The sequence below is a fragment of the Penicillium angulare genome (genome assembly GCF_028827245.1).
Source record: "Penicillium angulare strain IBT 27051 chromosome Unknown utg000003l_segment0_segment0, whole genome shotgun sequence".
Classification (NCBI taxonomy): Eukaryota; Fungi; Ascomycota; class Eurotiomycetes; order Eurotiales; family Aspergillaceae; genus Penicillium; species Penicillium angulare.
In genome coordinates, this window is record NW_026623162.1 from 2,691,871 (window position 1) to 2,710,376 (window position 18,506).

Genomic DNA, 18,506 nt, shown 5'->3' on the forward strand with positions numbered 1-18,506 from the left:
ATGTCAACTTCCTTTATTTGATCTCAAGTATTATTGTACCAGGTGAAAAATGATTTTGATTTTCTTGTATAAAATTTCCATCTGTTGTTCTACATGCTGGATAGCAACGGCCACACGTCACGTGAAACCCGGTACTGGTATTGGCCATATCAGCGTCCCGAGTCAACAACCTGAATTCATGGCGTTATGCGCGTTTTTCATTTCAATTCACGAGCGGGTGTTTGTCTGTCGAGGCATGTTAGACTAAATTCACATACACGCCTCGCCAAAGGCAGATTTCTGTCGAGTTGCCGCGATGAAGCATTTTCACTCCCCGTGGGAAACAATGGGCTTGTGTCAATAAGGTTGGCTTATTCTACGCAAAATGATGATGAATATCCCTCTGATATGTGACATACAGTGTAACAAAGCCAGATGATATTTCCAACGACCCATCGTTGGAGTCAAGGGTGATTCTTTATCTTCCACCAGGTCCTATCTTCAAGGGATTCAACGGCAGCGAGCCAGTCCAAAATGAAGTGGATTCTGATATTTGGGCCAATTCAATAAATGCTACAGGATCTAGCTCATTAATATCTAAGAGCACGTCTCCACAACATGCGCTAGCTTGCATGACCTCTTCGACGGTAGTGACGGTGAATTATCGTCTCGGCCTGTCACAGGAAGGAAATCATGCATCCCCAGAGACAGAATCAGAATCAGAACCCTATGCAGTTGAATTCCACAAATACCCCACCCCAGTGCATGATACACTCATGGGATTTGACTGGATCCAAACTCATCTCAAACCCACACAATTCGGAGTCTTCGGCTCACATATTGGTGGATCATTAGCACTTATGCTAGCACTTACAGAAGCCCAATCACTACATGGTATCGCCGCCCTCGAACCAATTTGCGACTGGCCCAGCCTCGATGATTACTGTATAGGTGCAAGTGCCAATAGTACAGATCCCCAAGACACGGGAAACAAAAGATACAAGAGACCAGCCAAACAAAAAGGGCCCGCGCCGCCAGATCTGGTTCCACTCCTCGAAGCGCGGGAGAAATATTTCACCTCGTTTGAGCGGTGTTTTGATGCTTTTGCTTCGCCGATTCTGTTTCTTCGCTCTGCGGGCCGTGATGCTGAGAAACTTTTTCCTCGGTATTTAACCGGTCCTAACCATCCGATTCCTGTCCTAGAAGATGGCTTAAACCCCACATCTACGGCGCGGCAGAGTGGTTCAAATGGAAGGTCTAGTGAGAATGATTATCTTGATGCTGAAATAGGCAGTAATTTGAGTTCTTCAGAATCGCATGTACCTGTTCGTCGGCGGAAGGCGCTCTCTCGATGGCCGCCTTATGGATTGGATTATGGATTGAGTAGTAAGACTTGGTCGGGGCCTGATGATGGAATTGGTAGACTACAGATCACTTTGCCGTGGGTGAAAATCTTTTTACGGAATGGCTCGTTGGAACAGAATGCGAGTAATAAGGATTTACCCGCTAAGCGTACGGTTCTGGATCACCAGGGTGAAGAAATGGCCTCTGTTATGCGAAGAGCGTGCTTTTGGGGCCGGGAGAAAGGGTTCGGAGAACAGAGGGTAACTCTTGGAAAGGTGGATGAGAATTTGGGGCGAGAAGTGAAGGAATATTTTGATGTAGTATTTGACGAAACAAACAGCGATTTATAGATTTTGAGTCTATCATGTTAATATACCAAGATATCACTGCTGAGGTCTCATGAAATCTCAGTCGTTCAAACAAGCTACTTGGCTTCTCCTTCCAGTAATCTGGTACATGGTACTAGTCCGAGGAAGGGTTGCAGGTCTTCACTGCTTTAAGCCGAATTGACTGGTTGCACCCTATACACAAGACCCTCGTTGGGGCCCGCCTGACCCTTGCACAAAAGATCCCATCCGTTTGAGATGCCATTGGGACCAGCCACACCTTGGCCCCAGATGAGCTCTAGTCCAGGTGCACACTCGTGGCGATGATTCACCATGTCTAATTGGCTATCGAGTAACTTACTGAAGAATTTCTCCAATCCCAGAAATTCGATCGCAGTATCCTCAATTCCGGAAGTATTATACTGGACCTTGCCAAGATCAATCATTGACTGTTGAGAGGCGTGACTCTCTTCAGGAGTGTAGACCTATGATTTCAAGGAATTCAATGTCAGTTTGGACGACGAGAACGATCAAAATCTCATCAAATGAGATTGTGAGGCTTACCTTTTGCTGGCTTCCAATCTGGATAATCACCTCAATTGCAGATTTAAGAGTGTCGCTATTTTTGATCAAATCCAAGAGCTTGTCCAACGCGTTGGACCGAGCACCAAAATCTAAAATCACAATCTTAGAGGGACGACGCTCCTCTAGCCATTTTGAAGTTTCGACGCTGGAAATATCCGTATAATCAACTGCTTTGCAAGGGAATACAGGGTTTGCCATTTCAGTAGCAGTAGAAATCTGATCAACTGAGGAGGTCACTTGCAGAAACCCAAGTGAAGCAGAGTGCTTCGGTCGCCTGTTGAAGAAGTATGCAAATCCAAGAGCAGTCTTGGTAGATGCACCCAGACTAACCATGACAGCAGAAGTTACATCTCCATCAGCCGCTGTCCACATAGCTCTTAGTCCTGATTTCCCGCCATATGGATGAATTGGTGTCGTTGTTTCCGGTTGTACTGGGAAGACATATTCATTTAAATGGTTTCCAGCCCGACATAATACGACGGAAGGCCAGGCTAGGCGATCAATTTTTTCTTGCTCTGCGGAGTCGAGAGACTGAGTGCGGGATATATTCTGTAGTGACTCCGGTACATGGACATAACGGTTATACAGCGGCATAAGCTTCTGGCGATGCTCACTAGTCTCAATCCAATGTCCAGCGGGAAGAGATGGTTCCAATTTGAGATCTGTCAAGGCAGCCGAAGTAGGCCAGAATCCCTGAAGAACTGTCCCAGGAACAAGATCTGGGATGTTGCTCTCTTCAACGGTCGCATGGCCCCAAGCTGGAGCAATGCCCCAGTCGGTGGGATCGTTATAAGGCGCCGGATAATAATCAGCCACGGGATAGGTATCCCACCTGTGTCAATCAGAGATACGTTCGCATTTACACTACAATAGAGAAGGCTCACATACCAACGCGCAAGGAATCCCATGCGAGCATAGGTCAAATTATTAGATGTTAAACTGACAATTTGGGTGCGGATGCGAATAGACGAGTCTCCCAATTCTGGCAGAGTCGTATCATCGGGCAGCGTGAAGGTCGCATGCTGGGAGTTGTCATGTTTTGAGACGACGTGGACTTCCATTGTCACTTTGGGTATATTTGTCGGACGCGACAGGTGTATCTTATTATAGCTTGCGAGCAACGTAGCTGTTGGGTTGATTACTATTTATCGGAGCAACGGCAGTGAGAACCGGGCCCGACGTAGTAGAAGCCACACTGATCCAATAACGCCGCGCTTCCTTTTTAGCCCCATCCCGCTAGGCTGGTTGTTAAGGATCAATGGATGCACTATCAATCCTTAGGTCATTTTGACTCATATTCATGGATGAATCATGTTTGTTTGCTTCCAGGGTTGGCGGGGAAATACATAGTACCTAGTAGGTAGTATTCTAAGCCCGTTGTTCAAGTTGAAGCTGAAGGTGATGATGTTGTGACTTAGTAGTAGAAATCCAGAAATATATTCCCAGACTGCCTCTGGAAAAAACTTAGCGAACCCTGGAAGTCTGTCGCCACACGAATTTGGGGGCCGATTTCACGTTTCATATATTTTATTTCGCTTAAGCGATTTGATTCCAGATTAAAAAAAGGGTGATTTTAGGTACTTTGTAGACGGTGATTTATGGTGCATTAAGCAAACAGCGGCCCAAAACATTTGAGTTAAATCTGCCCTGGGATACCGATGGGATACCGGAATCCCAGCTTGTGGCCCGAAATCCCAGAATTCACCATTTTCCAGGATTCTATGGGCATCGCCCTACCAAGATCATTATGTCTTTAAAACAGGCAGACTTAGCCTAGCAATAGTAATGATAACTGCCATATTATGTTCTTGACTTCAAACACAACCATTCTCTCGAATTTACGAATTCATTTTTGTGGACTTGAAATGAAGGACTTCCTGAACTAAATTGTTGTTGCATCTTGAGACAACCTGGACTCTAGGACTGGCTATATTGAGCTTTGGGTTATATATGCACAAATGTCGTCATTGTCATATACCAGTCCGGTATGGTGTAGTGGCTAACATCGCTGTCTCTCACACAGCAGCCGGGGGTTCGATTCCCCCTACCGGAGTTTCTTTTTTGCCCTTTTGGCCCCTTTCCATAACTCAATTTACACTAATATTTTTTTGATCTGCAGATCTACATTTTAGCCTTTCCTCCTCAATTGAAAATTTCTACTCCTCAAAAAAAGAAAAAGAATTTGGGTCGGACGGTCGTCCATACTAAGGTGAGCCAGCCAGCCAGAAGTCGCAATTTGTCTGTCTTGCTCCCGGATTGAAAATAGGTGCTGGGATACCGAAAATGCCATGGGATACCGAGAGTGGGCTGCCGGATATTAAACAGCATCTCCTTTTAACCTCCCTTCTGTCTTTACTTTAAATAGCTAATTAGAGGCCAAATTTAAAAAAATTCAATACACAAACGCAATCTTTGTCTAAAAAAATAGACCTATGCCGCATACATCCATTTCAATCACGGTCTAGCTAGGCCATCAGTATTTTTCATAATCCCAGGCTGATCATTTGATGGTCCCGTGAATCACACGTATCAAAATAAAAATATGATATTGAAATGCAAGTATTCAGGACATTGAGCAACATGAAAGAAATATTCCCAGAGAACCTTTATAATTATAACACCGCCAGGTCTATCATGCCGATATTCATATCAATGCATTTTACAGGTTCGGACCTCCTAGCCCTGCATTCCCATTCGGTGATCCCCACCACCCCTCCATGTCACCCAAATCAGGAAGCATGCCTGTCTCATCAGAAAATTGCGGATTAGATATACTACCTAGGGAATTTGGGTCGGTACTATGCCCTTGAGCTCCAGCAAGCATGTTCAAATCGGATGTGCGAATCCAATCGAAATTGGCGGCATCTTGCGCTGTGAAATTTTGCTGCGCGTAAGAGGCTTGCTGTTGGTTCTGCTGAAATGTAGGATGATGTGATTGTGAAGATTGGTACGAGTTATCGATGGAAAAAGGCGCAGTAATAGGGTTATTGGAAGTAGTAGTCGAATTTTGCCCGGTATTGTGAGTGGTTGTATTGGAGGCAACGACTCTTGATTTCTTGCGTGGAGCCTCCGCCCCAGCTGAGCCCGACGGTATATTACCTGACTGCTCTGTTGAAACAGGGGCAGTATTAGGGGGATGTCTCTGCCGTGAAGTGTTGGATAAGAGGTTGGCAGAGCTCATTTGTCGCTTTGCGCGGGGGCCAGATCGACGCATTTGAGTTTGCCAGCGTCTTTGAAGGGTAACGAGGTAGTCGCGTGTTCGTTTGGCATTTTCGAATGATTGGCCTAGTTCGTCCAGGGCACGGAAACAGAGGTTGAGATATGCGACCATTTCGGCATTTCGGGGGTGAGCCTGGGTCACCTCGCCTGCTTTGGATGGTACTAATGCGGAGCTGGAGACTGTGACGAAGAGTAACATCAAGGCGGCGCTGAAGATGATTGCCACGGACTGGTTGGTCATTCGTCTGAAGGTATAGTGTTTCTCGTATATATGGAGGAGTCGTGCTATAGCTGTAGCGGAATCGATGCACATGCGTCGGGCATGGTGGTAGCCTGGTCCCTGACGGGGAGCGCGAGGTTGGATATAGCTCTTGGAAACCCAAGGTCGATGAAAGAAAATGATGATTTGGTGATATTGCATGCTAAAATATTTGTTAGAGTTGTTATCACAGCAGTAGGGATGGATGGATTTCAAGTTACTGAAGAATTAATAAATGAGGTAGTATAGGCGTAGTATCGTCCTCGGGATTTATCTCAAGATTAGAGGGCAGGTTAGCCTTCCACGCAAACAAGTCTTCGGTTACTTGGAAGCAAAGTCGTTGTAGATCGTGACGAGATATATCAGAGCATCCGTATCTAAATATTGTTAGCGGTGATCCATGTAGTACTTACACCCATCTGGTAGGAGGTGTGGTTAATGAGAACGTACAAAATATGGCCCACGGGGGAAATCATCTCCCATAAAACGACGAATTGCCTGCAGATTAGTTCTGTGGGATTTCTGAGCCCACTTGCATGTTCCTTGTCCTGAAGTCCATATGGATACCAAATGGCCTCCCGCTCCGGCCCGAGGCTTGAAGCAGGTTTTGGCACATTGACGTCCCCGGCATTCATGCGGAATGGTCGGCCAAGATAAAATCCCCAGAAACTATACACATTAGCCACTATAGAATCATGAAAAAAAAATCCGATTTACTTACTGATCTGCTACATAACTTCCCCAGAATGTCGCACGCCGTACATCAGCTTCATGTGGACTGATCTCTCCTTTGTTCACATATTGAGTCATATCAATATGGAGCCCAAGATCAAAGGCTAGACGCATAGACATTCCTAATTTGACGTTAATATTGGGACATCTAGTTGGTCCAATAGCAAGATTTCTCACCACTATAAAGCCAGCCCCGCGCATCGCGATTCGATGCTCCTTCGTGGCAGCTGAGTAGCACAAGGGCTTGAACAGTCGCAACACAAGGGGAATCCAGCTCGATTTCCAAAAGAGCTTTGGCACGATCCGCGAAGAATTCAGCCAGCGATTTAGGGAAAGTGATAAATGTAGGGTGGTATCGAGCCTCAAAAGCACTTCCAATGGCACACCTATATCAAGTTAGCAAGTCACTCAATGCAATAACTTAAATCCAGTGTTTACTGACATGGCATTGGTGAGAACCTCCGAGTAAAACGGTGTATCGTCATATTTGTTTCGCCAATCAGAACGTGCTGTCATGTACATCTCCTTGTCTACGACGTAAATGCTAGGGTTCTGCCACGTGAAATATAACTCAACCAAATGGTCCTCCAAAGCCTGGTCAACAGGTTGGCCAACTCGAAGGTGATTCAGTATATCCTGACCATCATGGCGTACAGTGCGTGCATCAGGCCTTTGGCGCTGTTGCGTTGCAGACACATCCACCAAATTAAGATTGGAGGTAGCGCCATAAAATCGTAAATGACCATCCCCTGCAACTTTGAGTGTTCCGATTCGATGCGAGAGTTGCTCGATAACATCATTCTCGGCCTCATTGTCTTCATCGCTATCGGAATCTTCATGCTGTTCACCTGGCGCCTGGCCAAGTAAAACGCCAGATTGCTGTGCCATATCCATGCCAATTTGAAGATTATCAGGACTTAAATCTGGGTTGACATTCGTTCCCGGTCTTCCGTTGATATTAGCATAGATGGTATCCAAGCTTTCTGCCGTTGGAAGCGTGAAGCCCCAATGCATGAAGTTTTGGCTATCATTCGCGCCTTGCACCATACCGAATGGGTTCCAAGGCCCTATAGATGATGCTAGCTGCTGAGTAGATAATAATCCCGTTGAGGAATTCGATTCCGGAGTGGCTGAATCCATTACTGGCTGTACCTGATGCTCCTTTGGAGCGATTACTGGTGGGCTTTGCCTTGGAGACTCAACCGAAGTAATCGGTAGATTTGGTTTAGTCTCGGAATCCTCATGGTCTTCCAAGGTCGCACCTCCTTGGGCAAATCCACGAGCGATTTGAAGAGTGTCTAACACTCGGTTCATTCCAGCTTCATCCTCCGGTTCCATAGGTGGAGGTTGCAGCCCTTGATCGTAGATGAACTGACATAGTTGATCAATTCGAGCCGAGAATAGCTCGGTGGCCGCTCGAAGAGATACTCTGGGCATTATGTTAGCTAATCATAGTCATTTTCGTCATTCTTAATCGGTAAGATCAGGAATTTGCCCCGCATTAGCGTTCGCGGGGATGCCATTATCCAAGCTGGCATTGCGCATATGACTACGAGCAGAATTCAATTGATAAAAGGGTCTACTCACTTCCGCTTATCATCCCCATGTTGATACTTGCATTCCTTGCCCTTGCGTTGACAATTCTGGCAATGGGGGATCGACCCGTCACACTGCAAGTACACGAATCAGATGCGGCCGGACCCTGCGCCGGATCGAATAGATGGATACATACCCTGATCTTGCTCTCTCGACAAGGAACACAGGCCGTTGTTACATGTTTTCTCGGCGCCTTCTTCGGCTTCTCAGAATCGGGCGACATGGTTGTGAAGTTTTTCTCGGAGGCGACTTCGCCTCCAGGTTTCGGGATCCCGCCGAGTTCAGCCAAATGTGGGGTCGGCGGTTGACGCACTTGAGTCGCGCTCTGGCGACAGGAATACGTAGAAGGATATCACCCAAAGCAGCGAGTGAGGTTACTTAGTAGTGGTGTCGTATCCATAGCTTTATATGTTCATGTATCGCGTATTTGGACCTGAACAGGGTTTTCTCACTCGGCAAGGTTTGGGCCAGTGCAAAATGGTGGTCCAGGTCTGGGGGGCGGGGGTAAAAGGGTCCACTATACCCGCCTATAATACGATGGATGATAAGATATAATCCCATTTCTGTTGGTTTAGACTGATCAGGCTGGTTAGGCTAGATTGACATTACGTGAAGATTTTTAAGAAGAATGAAAATAAAATTATATTTTGCATAGATTTCATATACTATCTTATATTTTTAAAGGATAAAATTTTCATTATTTACCAGTTAGCGCTGGGCTTGATGCGCTCGTTCTGGATAACCTCAACCCAGTATCCATCGGGGTCAAGCAGGAATGCAACATTATGCATTCGGCCATCGGTCAGGCGCTTCTTCCAAGCTAGATCAAGTGACTCGAAACGTTCGCAAGCAGCCTGGAGATCGTCTACGGTGATACCTGGAGAAAAAGGAATATCAATATTAGATTGGATCGGAGCATGACCGAAGGGGTGTCACGGTGAAACTTACAGATGTGGCCGAATCCCTGAGGTTCCGCGTTTCCGTTATGGTATACGGGTCCTTCCTGCTTCTCAGTGCCGTAGTTCCAGGTCAACTCGAGCAGACCCTCCCACTCAGCGACGGCGTTCTTGACACCTTCTTTGATTGGGGGGTTGGAGCCAGGGTAGGCCAGGAAGTACAGGTTAAATTTGTTCTCTGGGTTTTCGATTGTGCGAACAAGCTTCATTCCAAGAGACTCCTGGTAGTACTTCAGACTAGCCTCGGCATCCTTGACACGGATCATGGTGTGGTTGAGGCGATAGCTGGATGGGTCTGTGGTGGGGCCCAGATCCTCATCACCGCGACGAATGATCTCCACCCAATATCCATCAGGGTCTTTCGCGAAAGCAATGTGTCGCATGCGACCTTCCGTCAACTTCTTCTGGAACAGGTAGCCGGCATCCTCGATGCGCTTGCAAGCGGCCTCAATGTTGTCGACCGAGATACAGAGATGGCCGAAACCGCGATGGGGCTCCGTGTTGCCATTGACGACACTGTAGTTGGGATCGAGCTCGGTGCCATAGTTATGGGTGAGTTCGATGTTCGCATTGCGGTCGGTGAAATGGGTTTCCCCCTGGAGAGACTTGGGACCGTCGTAGGTGAGGAAGTAGTTGCAGAACTTCCATTCTGGGTAGTCCATCTTCTTAATCAAGCTCATACCGAGGAACTTGTAGAAGTCCACTGATCGCTTTGGGTCCTTGACCCGGATCATAGTGTCTATGGGGCCATTGTGTCAGTTGTGTTTGTGTTTTCCGTGGGAGGGGTAGCTGCAGTTGGAGGACGGACGGTTCAACTTATAGGTGGAGGGATCGGTAGCAGCCATGGTTAAGGATCTAGTGACTAAGATGCGATTAGTTTGATTCAATCCAATGGGGAAGCATAGAACATACGAGGTATACTAGGTTTGAGGATCCTTTGAGACAAACGCAGCCAGGACATGAAGGATGTTGGAGAAAACTTGTTGGTTTGTCAGCGTGAGGGGAAGAGGGAAAAGTGGGTCTCGTGACTTCATCCACAGCTTTTTGATGACTACAATATACAAGAGACATCAACCTATTACATATAGTTTCATAGTTATTAGTGGAATATTAGGGGATTCTATCATCTAAGATCGTCAGTTCCCTGGGGTACATTAGCCTAGAATCTTATTGCTTTTTTGAATTATTCTAGAATACGAACTCCTTACTCTGCCCCATTATAGTTTGGCCCCGCGGGAACCAGCTTCTCTCTCCCCAACTCCTCTTCTCTCTCTCTCTCCTTCCCACTACCAACTTTCCCCCATCTTTACCTCCACCCCCACACTTTCTTGCCTCCGAAGCAAACCCTACCAACAAAAACATCCAATCGCATTTATACGACCAGCTCATCGCTCGCACAAGCCAGGTACGTGGATTATTCCCAGTGACGACTCTGCACTCCACACCCCAACCCAACCCCGCCCCAGTGCCCAGGTCTGATCGTCCGCTCCCTACGATTGGTCTGTCTTCCCACCCCGATCACCCTCGTGTTGAATACCCTCTCGCGACTATATTTCTTTCCTTTTTTCTTTTTTCCTTTTCCCGCGATTACCACACCTGCATATGCTGCCTAATTCCTTCGCGCGCTCTCTTCTCTTCCAATCATATTCCCATATCTGCCCACGTTCATCCTCCTGCATCATGATCATCTCCGACATGCGGAGAGCCTCGCGGTATCGCATGACTGCAGTCCTACCCTGGCCTCATATATAAATTCCGAGCTTTCCTCCGAGCTTGGCCTTGTGCCACCGGACCCAGCGGGAATAATCGTGTCATCTGGACCCGGGAGCTGTGAGCTGTGAGTCAAACGGCATAGAGCACTCGAGGCTGGGTGTGTTTGTTTCTTTAAAAAATAAATAAACCAAAATCAAAAAGAGAGAAACCCTTAAAAATTGCCTAAGCCAGAACAGAAGGCAGCAGCAGCTTCACCATCCCGCACCATCCATCTTTATCTTCCTCTCTCTCTTCATCTTCCTTCCTTACCCTTTACCCTTCTCTTTCTTTTATCCCATACCCAGCTATGAACATTGAACATCTTGCCCCGTTTGCTCTTCGAATCTTCTCAGAAAAATAGAGGCAATCTATTCATATACCCCCCCGCGCTCTGCGCATGTGAACCAGACCATGGGTTTAAAGATGGCTGAGTTCGAACCACTTCCAGTCTCCAGTTACTTCACCAATCCCAATCCCGACTTCGAGCTTACGCCCAAAGACGCGCCATTCGTTCCATATTGGGCTCATTGTCGCGTGCAGTGCGCGCAGAACCTCCTCCCCGCCTCTGACGAGCCTATCGAGTACGATCACGACGACGAGGACTACAGCGATAATTGTTTCTTCTTCCCCGAAGATTGCTCCTACACCCCACCAAAGGACTGGGTTGTGGAGACACAACACCCACACATAAAAGATAGAGAAGATCAGGTTCAGCAAGATACCCAGGCTACCCTGGGCCGAACCGACAACATGCTTCCCGACCTTCCCGATATCAAAATGCTGGACTCAGAGGCCCTAGGTGATCTTCTAGATGACAATCTCTCTCCTCCAGAGATCACAACTATGATGTATGTCTACCACTCTACCAGATGTGTATGGTTCATCACTAATAAGAAACACAGTGTTTTCGCAACTAACGGTGCTGTCTTCGCATACGCCTCTGCTCTCTCATCACGCCAATTACGAAATCTCAGTGCCACCTACGGCGCCGCTTACACATGCTACGCTAAGACTGCCTCCAGCGGAAATCTCACAGGCGTGAACCCAGCCAGTCACCCATCCTCATACGTAACAGCACAATCAATGTCTTTAGGCGATGTCGGCTCTATTGTCTTTGAACTAGACGATTCCGTCGCAGTGGTGACTCGCATAGCCGACAAAGTCCTTCTAGCAGCGATCGGCCCCAACAAAATCGAACAGGCAACCGCCAACGGTACCGATCCAGAGTACCTAGCCATTGAAAATGGGGCGGCAACCGATCCATCTTCCGGGAATGGCGCCACGTCAGATATCGCTCAAAGTGATACACAACGTGCCGTGGTAGCACCACCATCTCCCAATCCACCCGCCCGAAACGGAGCACTTGATACCCAACATGAAATTGACCGGAGCGTCGATCTAGAACGGCTGGCAAGTCTCAATCTCTCTGCTTCGCCGTCTGTTTTACTGGCACTTGAGTCTAAATGCGCTGCGCTTGGTCGTTTCCTTGGACAGAAATTGCATGATTTGGAGAGTCCGGAGGATTTTTAAAGCAATCTTGAACTTTGCAATCATCCCGGGTTACGAAACTGGAATTTGAAAGTCGGCTATGGAGTAGATATGAATGATCTGCAGAGAACTTGAACTATGATCGTTTACTCCGAGTATTGCATACATGCATGACCTTACGATAAACTTCGAATTTGTTTGTTCAATGTTCCTTGTTAGCAATCTTAGCAAGCGTTATCGCATAGAGCCAAGCAACTCATATATTTTGTTTTCATTATTTTTGATCTATGCCGTTCAATAGTCGTCAAAATCATAGTATTTGAGGTTTCAAGTTATTAAGACAATATATATCTCAAGATGGATCACATGTGTACGTCCACTGGACAATCAAAAATCAAAAAGAAACCAGCTGATACACTCAGAACGAGCTCAAACCCAGCGAGCTAGATGTAGATGTGTGTGAAATGAACCAAGAGCGTATAGAATGGTGGGGGGAAGGGAAGGAACGAAAAGAAAAGAGTGAAGAGAAAAAAAGAGGTTATGAATGCATGATTGAGCAGAGCATAGTGCATGCACGTCCAATATAGCGTAGATCAGCCAAAAGACAACATCAACAAGAAAGAGTAAATTATCAAATTTAAATGTAATCGCGATCTAAGATTTCTCTCCAGCAGCAGTGCCACCAGGACCGGTAAAGTAGCTCCCAGAGCTGGCAGTGCGGCTAAGAGGCTTCGCTGCGGGGTCCGCGCCAGCAGGGGACGTGGCATCCTTTGTATCCTTCGCCGCATCCTTCTCCTCAGAGTATGTAGGTGGGTGGTTCTCCTTCTTACCTTTGATACTACCAACCGGGCTTGGAGATTCAGCAGGCGAAGTAGGCGAGGCAAGCGTAGAGGCAGGAGGAGCAGTAGCAACGGCACTGCTAGGAGTAGAAACGGACGCAGAGCGACCGGACTCCTTAATAACGGACCACCACTTCTCAGCGTTGGAAGCGGTAGAAGCCTTAAAGTTCAGCTCGGTAGCAGTGTGGAAGGCATTGCCCACCTTTCCGTTCGAGACATCCTTGCCCTTAACGCTGAACTTGACGCCGTCGATGGAACCAACGGTGCAGTCGGGCAGATACAGAGACAGCTCGGGGGAGGGATCTTTACGGAAGTCGTCGTCGTCCTTGTACTCGTGCAGATAACCTGCGGGGCTGATAACGTAGTATCCTGAGCTGAAGCCCTTCAGGACACCAGCGCGGGAGCGACGCTCCAGGGAGCCCTCGAGGAGGGGCTGGGTAGAGCGGTGGTCTTGGTTGGGGAAGGAGATGTTGGCAAACTCGCGGGGAGGGGAGTCAGGATTGACGAGCTTGGCGTCGTTGCTAACGCAGAAGTTGATCCATTCGAAATCGGGAGGGATGCGCTGGGCAGCGCCGAGCATGTCGCCGTACATGGCGCGCTGGAGGTCCAGCTGGGTGCCCATGATCTGGGAGAATTGCTCCAGTGCAGCTTGGACGGTTTGTAAGACGTGGGCCTCGAACTGCTGGAAGGAGTTCTGGACAGTGAGGATGTCGTTGCGGTGGTTGTTTTCCTCGGCAACCTGCTTGTTGAGGCGGTGGTTGATTTGACGCTTGAGGAGGTAGGGATCGTGCTGGGGCTCGATCTTGCTGCTCATGTGGGAGTCGTGGGAGGCGGAGTGTTGGCCTAGGAGCTCGATGTGCTTTTGAGTCAATTGACGGGCTTTCTCTACGGCTTTGGCTCCCTTTGCTGCACCGCTCTTCAGTTCCTTGGATTTGTTTTTAATTTCCTTGTGGAGACGTTCGAGGGTTGGGAGGACGCTGCCTTTCAGGTTCTTTTCGGTATCGAGGAACATGTTCACCATTCCCTAGTGGAAACTTCATTAGATCCTGGATCATCGGTTTGGAGGGAGCGTAGAATATTCATACCTGGGAATTGTTACGCAAGTTCTGGAATAGCCCAGCCATACCTCCCTCGGACGCACTGAAGTGATGGGCCTCCTTCATTGGCTCGCTGACCGTCTGTTCCAACCATCAATATTCAACTAGTCGATCCCGAAGGTTCCATATCCGAATAATAAACAAAGGACTGACCTTAAGAATCTTCTCATGGTCCTTGGACTGATTCCTCGAAATCTTGGCAGTGGTCGTGACATAGTCCTCCAAGTTTCCAGTCATGTGCTTCCATGCACGAAGACGCTCGATCAGGAGGTTGGTAGTCTAATATGTCAAAGAAAGATATTAGCCGCCGTGCCCCGCGATTCCCAATCTCTCATACCACCAACATTTACCCGGAAGTATTGATAAACATACCTCGCTGCTATCGGTATCCGGGATAGCTTCATCATCACTCATAGAAGTACGACGAGTCAAGCCGCTGGACACAGTAGCCGACCGCTGGGGGAGCTTGTGCTCCACGGGGCTAACTGGAGTCGACATGGCGACAAGGAAGACAAGAACAGAACAACCCAAAAGAAAACAAAGCTAAAAAGAACCTCACCAAAGACAGAAGTATCGATTCAACTGTCCCAGTCAATGCTCAAGCTTCTTGGCCTTCTCTCAATCTTCTGGAAGGGGGGAAGTTGGAAAATGCGGGATGCGGGATCGGTGTTGTGCCAGTGGACACTTGTGGCTGAGAGAAAACCGGAAGAGCCGTAGAAGCGCTAGTCTATAGCCGGACTAGTCGTTTGAACGGAGCAATGGAATGGCAACGAGGAATGTAATTTGGCCAAAGGTGGGGCCTGATATATTATTGTACTACTGCACTTAAAGCAAAAGTCGTGGTGCGGTGGGAAAATTGGTAAAGTGGGATGGGACAAGTGTGCATTCTTAACTTTGCGGCGATCGGCCATGAATAACGCCTATGAAGTCATTGCCCGCATCTGTGGCGTTTATGCAACATGGAAAACGTCCAGCGAAAAATCTAAGTTCGCTGCCCAATTCCAAATCTACCTGTGATTGTATTTCAAGGTTTCCATGTCAGATTGATGAGATTGGCTAGATCGATAGATCTGTGGGATTTGTTGATTCGACCCTTTAGCCTTTCGCGCATGCGACGCGTCGAACGCCACATACATTAGTACTGATCTTTGGGGGAGGGACGGGTCTTCGCGCTAATATGCTTAGAACCATGTTTTTGGGGTCGCGCCACAAAAGAGGTGGAGCCCATTCTTGCCAGGTACAGAGGGTGATCATGAGCGAATGCGGACGGAAAGGTTACATCTTTTGTTCAACAATCCCATTATGGTGTTATCTTGATTTTGTGGCCGGGCGCAGCATGTGGATCTACAGTATATTCTACTGAATCGGGATACCTATGGAGGGGCAGTCATCGATTTGAAAACCAGTACTCAGTAGCCAGGTAATAATGCATTGTGCTCGGTATCAGATTAAAGTACATGCGACTTGGGTGCGTGAATCGTGTTGGGGAGTCTAATTCTGAATTCTCCCTTAAAGCTGAGGTTCGTGAGAGAGAGAAAAAACCAGAGAAAAAAGCAAATGATCGTCAAACCGTCTATGGAATATCCCATCCTGTCTAATATTCAAACGCCGAAATGTATGAGTCAAAAGCAAAAAAAAGACCACCCATGATCTGGTGGGTGGGGTGGAAAATCATAGCCCTCATGTTGAGGTAGGGAATAGATGAAGAGTGTTATAGAGGCAAGATCCAGTGTCCAGCACTGGAAAAATCACTTTTGTGCGGAGTAGGGTTGGTGGGGGGGGAGGGGTAAAAAGCGAAAACTGTCGAGAGGTAAAGTCAATCCCATAGAAGAGACACGTTGGTTTATCACGTTCTAGCGCGGGCTTGCACTAATCGGAATCTACGTTCGGCGTCATCAGCATTGGTGCTTCCGGAGCCGAAGTAGCTAATACGACTCACCTCCAAGGGCGTGGAGATTCCACTAGCCCGTCCACTGTTCCGGCCACTTCGTAGATAGGCCTGCTGTGGAGATTGGAGTAATGGGGTGGTCGGCAAGCTACTTGCAATGACCGCATTATAGTCGGGAAGGCCAGAGTCAAAAGAGCCCACATTAGACCGCACTGCAGTTGAATAGCTGGGAACTCGACTCAATGTTTCGACCTCGGCGAATTGAGGATGGAAGGGGGTTGCCATTCCTGATGGGAGAGCTTCATGATCAACCTCGTCTGAAGGTCTCCGGGAAAGTTCAGGGCTACCAGGAGTGTGTGAATTAGATCCCGAAGATGGTCCGAAATAGTCATTGAAATGAACATTCAACTGCCGTGAGTTGGGATGGCTCTCAGTCGGGGACTCGTGTGGAGGCTCGCTGGGGGAGGGCTGGCCCATGGTATGCATATTGTGCAATCCCTGGATTCCCTGGAGACGAGTTCGTAGCGCCGCAGCAGAGATGTCGGTGTTGGTCAATGCGTTCATGGAGGCGAGGTTATCGGTGGAAATGTTACGACTCAGGGCACCGCCTGGTGTGTTTGGTCCGCTGCCGGGGCCTGGTGTGCGGTATCCGTTGGGGTCGACCTGACTATATAACTGATCAAACTGGTGCTCTCCATATAACGGAGGTGCCTGTTGAGCGGCGAACTCGTCGGCGGCTCGTCGTTGATTAGCCGACACCACACTCTGGTCAAGGATGTTGTTGTTATCGTCAAGGCCAATGCTTGGGGAGATGAAGATTGAGACCGGGAGAGTTGCACGAAGCTAGTTTTAAAGTCAGCCTGGTCCAATCACGGCAACTAATCACAGGATGCTGCAAAAAGAACTTACTTCACTGATATGTCCATCAGGGTTGTGAAGTTGAATACGGAACTTCAACTTATGACGAATCTTAATGCCCTTGGTGTCTGTGTCCTGCAAACACCTAGTCAAGCTCGATGGCATATCGAGATAACGTGTGAATTGGTAACCTTCAGCCGCCTCATCAATAACCTCAATACTATCATCATTCAACTCATGCTCATCGGATAAGATGGTGCGGGTGATCTTGTAGGTATTGCGGATGGAGTCAGGGTCTTCCGGGTTGAGAGTAAGATCGTGGCTTTCGATGAGCTGTGAACTGGTTTGTCCGATACGCAACCCCTTCAACAGAGGAATCAACTTGAAATCCACACGAATCGAGGTTCCAAATGGAACAGCTTTGGTCGGAGTGCTGATTGAGTACTCAATCTTGTTCGGCCAGATGTTATCGACAGACTGTAAAATTGACCTGTTAGTGCCCCGCCTACCCCACCAAGGGATTCAAAATGAGATCGACATACCATCGCATGTGAAAGCTCTAGCGCACTCGGGTCAAGTGTTCGGATAATGCGCAGGGGCTTTCGCGCCACAATGTCTTTAGCGTACTTCCTTCCGATCTCGGCCTTGAAGCGGTACATGACCCAAGTCTCCGATAGACCCTCCACACTCTCAGGCATTGACCCCTCTAGAAAAACTTCGAAGGGATACTCGTAGTTCCCTGCCTGTAAGAGCTCAGTTTTTCCTTTGCCAGCATCACGGAATCTGAATGTCTTGTCGTAGAATACGCGTTCTCTCCAGGATTTGCGACCACCGGCGGTCGAGCTAGAAGGTAGGTGCCAGCTGTGATTCCGTAGGGTTAGCAGCTTGATCATGTCTCCATGTGGCGCTGAGATCGGGTCACATACCAGACACGCGACATTCCTGTGAGCTCTAATCGGATATGCTTGATTGCGAGCGGCTCCGACAAGCAGAGAACCAGTGTTCCCTTCAAGAGGGCACCAGCAGCTTCATGCTCACTTCCGCGGAACACGATATAGTCATCGTTCAATCTAAAAATCAGTTAGAACTGAGCTGTCGTTGCCTCACTCTGCATGATGCCGGCATATTCAGATCCACGTACCGAATATCAAAGTACTTGGCATTGCTTGCGCTCCCGCCGCCACTAAAGAAGCTGAGAGCCATTTTGAATTATGGCCACCACGGCGACTGGGAGCCGGGTTGATAGAAAATCAAAGATAAAGAAATTGCGCAATGGCAGAGACGATTTAGGGAAGCTGGACAAGATCCAGAAGTAGAAACGAGAGAAATGGGAGTAGGAAAAATAATAAACCACCAGGGTATGACACAGGTTTTTTTTTCTGAACGAAAACCCTCTATGATCTACCGGACAATGTCCAGAATCGCGCAAGCTGGTCCGACCAAACGGGTCCCACTGTGTAGTGGAGATGTGCCGTTTCCGGTTGCAAAGTCAAAGTGGCGATAGAGACGGAGATGATGCGAGCCCTGAAGGTGACTAACCGAAAGTGGGATGTCGCGATAAGAAGAATCTGTTCACCGGAACAAGCGG

General features: G+C 48.0%; 6 protein-coding genes across 6 annotated transcripts; 2 read left to right on the top strand and 4 right to left on the bottom strand.

Annotated features, from left to right (window-relative positions):
- Positions 1 to 186: 186 nt before the first annotated feature.
- Positions 187 to 1,673, top strand: N7478_003155 (uncharacterized protein; the record flags this gene model as incomplete). Its single annotated transcript, XM_056919369.1, has 2 exons — positions 187 to 344; positions 401 to 1,673. 2 exons carry the CDS (start codon positions 187 to 189, stop codon positions 1,671 to 1,673), a joined length of 1,431 nt encoding a protein of 476 aa, XP_056782527.1.
- A 146-nt stretch (positions 1,674 to 1,819) lies between these two features.
- On the bottom strand, positions 1,820 to 3,295 carry N7478_003156 (DUF2855 family protein; the record flags this gene model as incomplete). Its single annotated transcript, XM_056919370.1, has 3 exons — positions 1,820 to 2,134; positions 2,214 to 3,066; positions 3,123 to 3,295. 3 exons carry the CDS (start codon positions 3,293 to 3,295, stop codon positions 1,820 to 1,822), a joined length of 1,341 nt encoding a protein of 446 aa, XP_056782528.1.
- Positions 3,296 to 4,893: 1,598 nt separating this feature from the next.
- On the bottom strand, positions 4,894 to 9,841 carry N7478_003157 (transcription factor domain-containing protein; the record flags this gene model as incomplete). Its single annotated transcript, XM_056919371.1, has 11 exons — positions 4,894 to 5,875; positions 5,934 to 6,089; positions 6,163 to 6,381; positions 6,434 to 6,566; positions 6,622 to 6,830; positions 6,887 to 7,873; positions 8,032 to 8,114; positions 8,177 to 8,363; positions 8,746 to 8,917; positions 8,989 to 9,735; positions 9,805 to 9,841. 11 exons carry the CDS (start codon positions 9,839 to 9,841, stop codon positions 4,894 to 4,896), a joined length of 3,912 nt encoding a protein of 1,303 aa, XP_056782529.1.
- A 1,318-nt stretch (positions 9,842 to 11,159) lies between these two features.
- N7478_003158 (uncharacterized protein) lies at positions 11,160 to 12,278 on the top strand (the record flags this gene model as incomplete). The annotated part of the gene is made up of 2 exons (XM_056919372.1): positions 11,160 to 11,596; positions 11,651 to 12,278. The coding sequence occupies 2 exons, from the start codon at positions 11,160 to 11,162 to the stop codon at positions 12,276 to 12,278; spliced, it is 1,065 nt and encodes a 354-aa protein (XP_056782530.1).
- Positions 12,279 to 12,890: 612 nt separating this feature from the next.
- Positions 12,891 to 14,670, bottom strand: N7478_003159 (PH domain protein; the record flags this gene model as incomplete). Its single annotated transcript, XM_056919373.1, has 4 exons — positions 12,891 to 14,099; positions 14,161 to 14,253; positions 14,326 to 14,451; positions 14,545 to 14,670. The coding sequence occupies 4 exons, from the start codon at positions 14,668 to 14,670 to the stop codon at positions 12,891 to 12,893; spliced, it is 1,554 nt and encodes a 517-aa protein (XP_056782531.1).
- A 1,348-nt stretch (positions 14,671 to 16,018) lies between these two features.
- N7478_003160 (arrestin family protein) lies at positions 16,019 to 18,121 on the bottom strand (the record flags this gene model as incomplete). Its single annotated transcript, XM_056919374.1, has 5 exons — positions 16,019 to 16,903; positions 16,970 to 17,395; positions 17,461 to 17,779; positions 17,845 to 17,988; positions 18,060 to 18,121. The coding sequence occupies 5 exons, from the start codon at positions 18,119 to 18,121 to the stop codon at positions 16,019 to 16,021; spliced, it is 1,836 nt and encodes a 611-aa protein (XP_056782532.1).
- Positions 18,122 to 18,506: the final 385 nt, after the last annotated feature.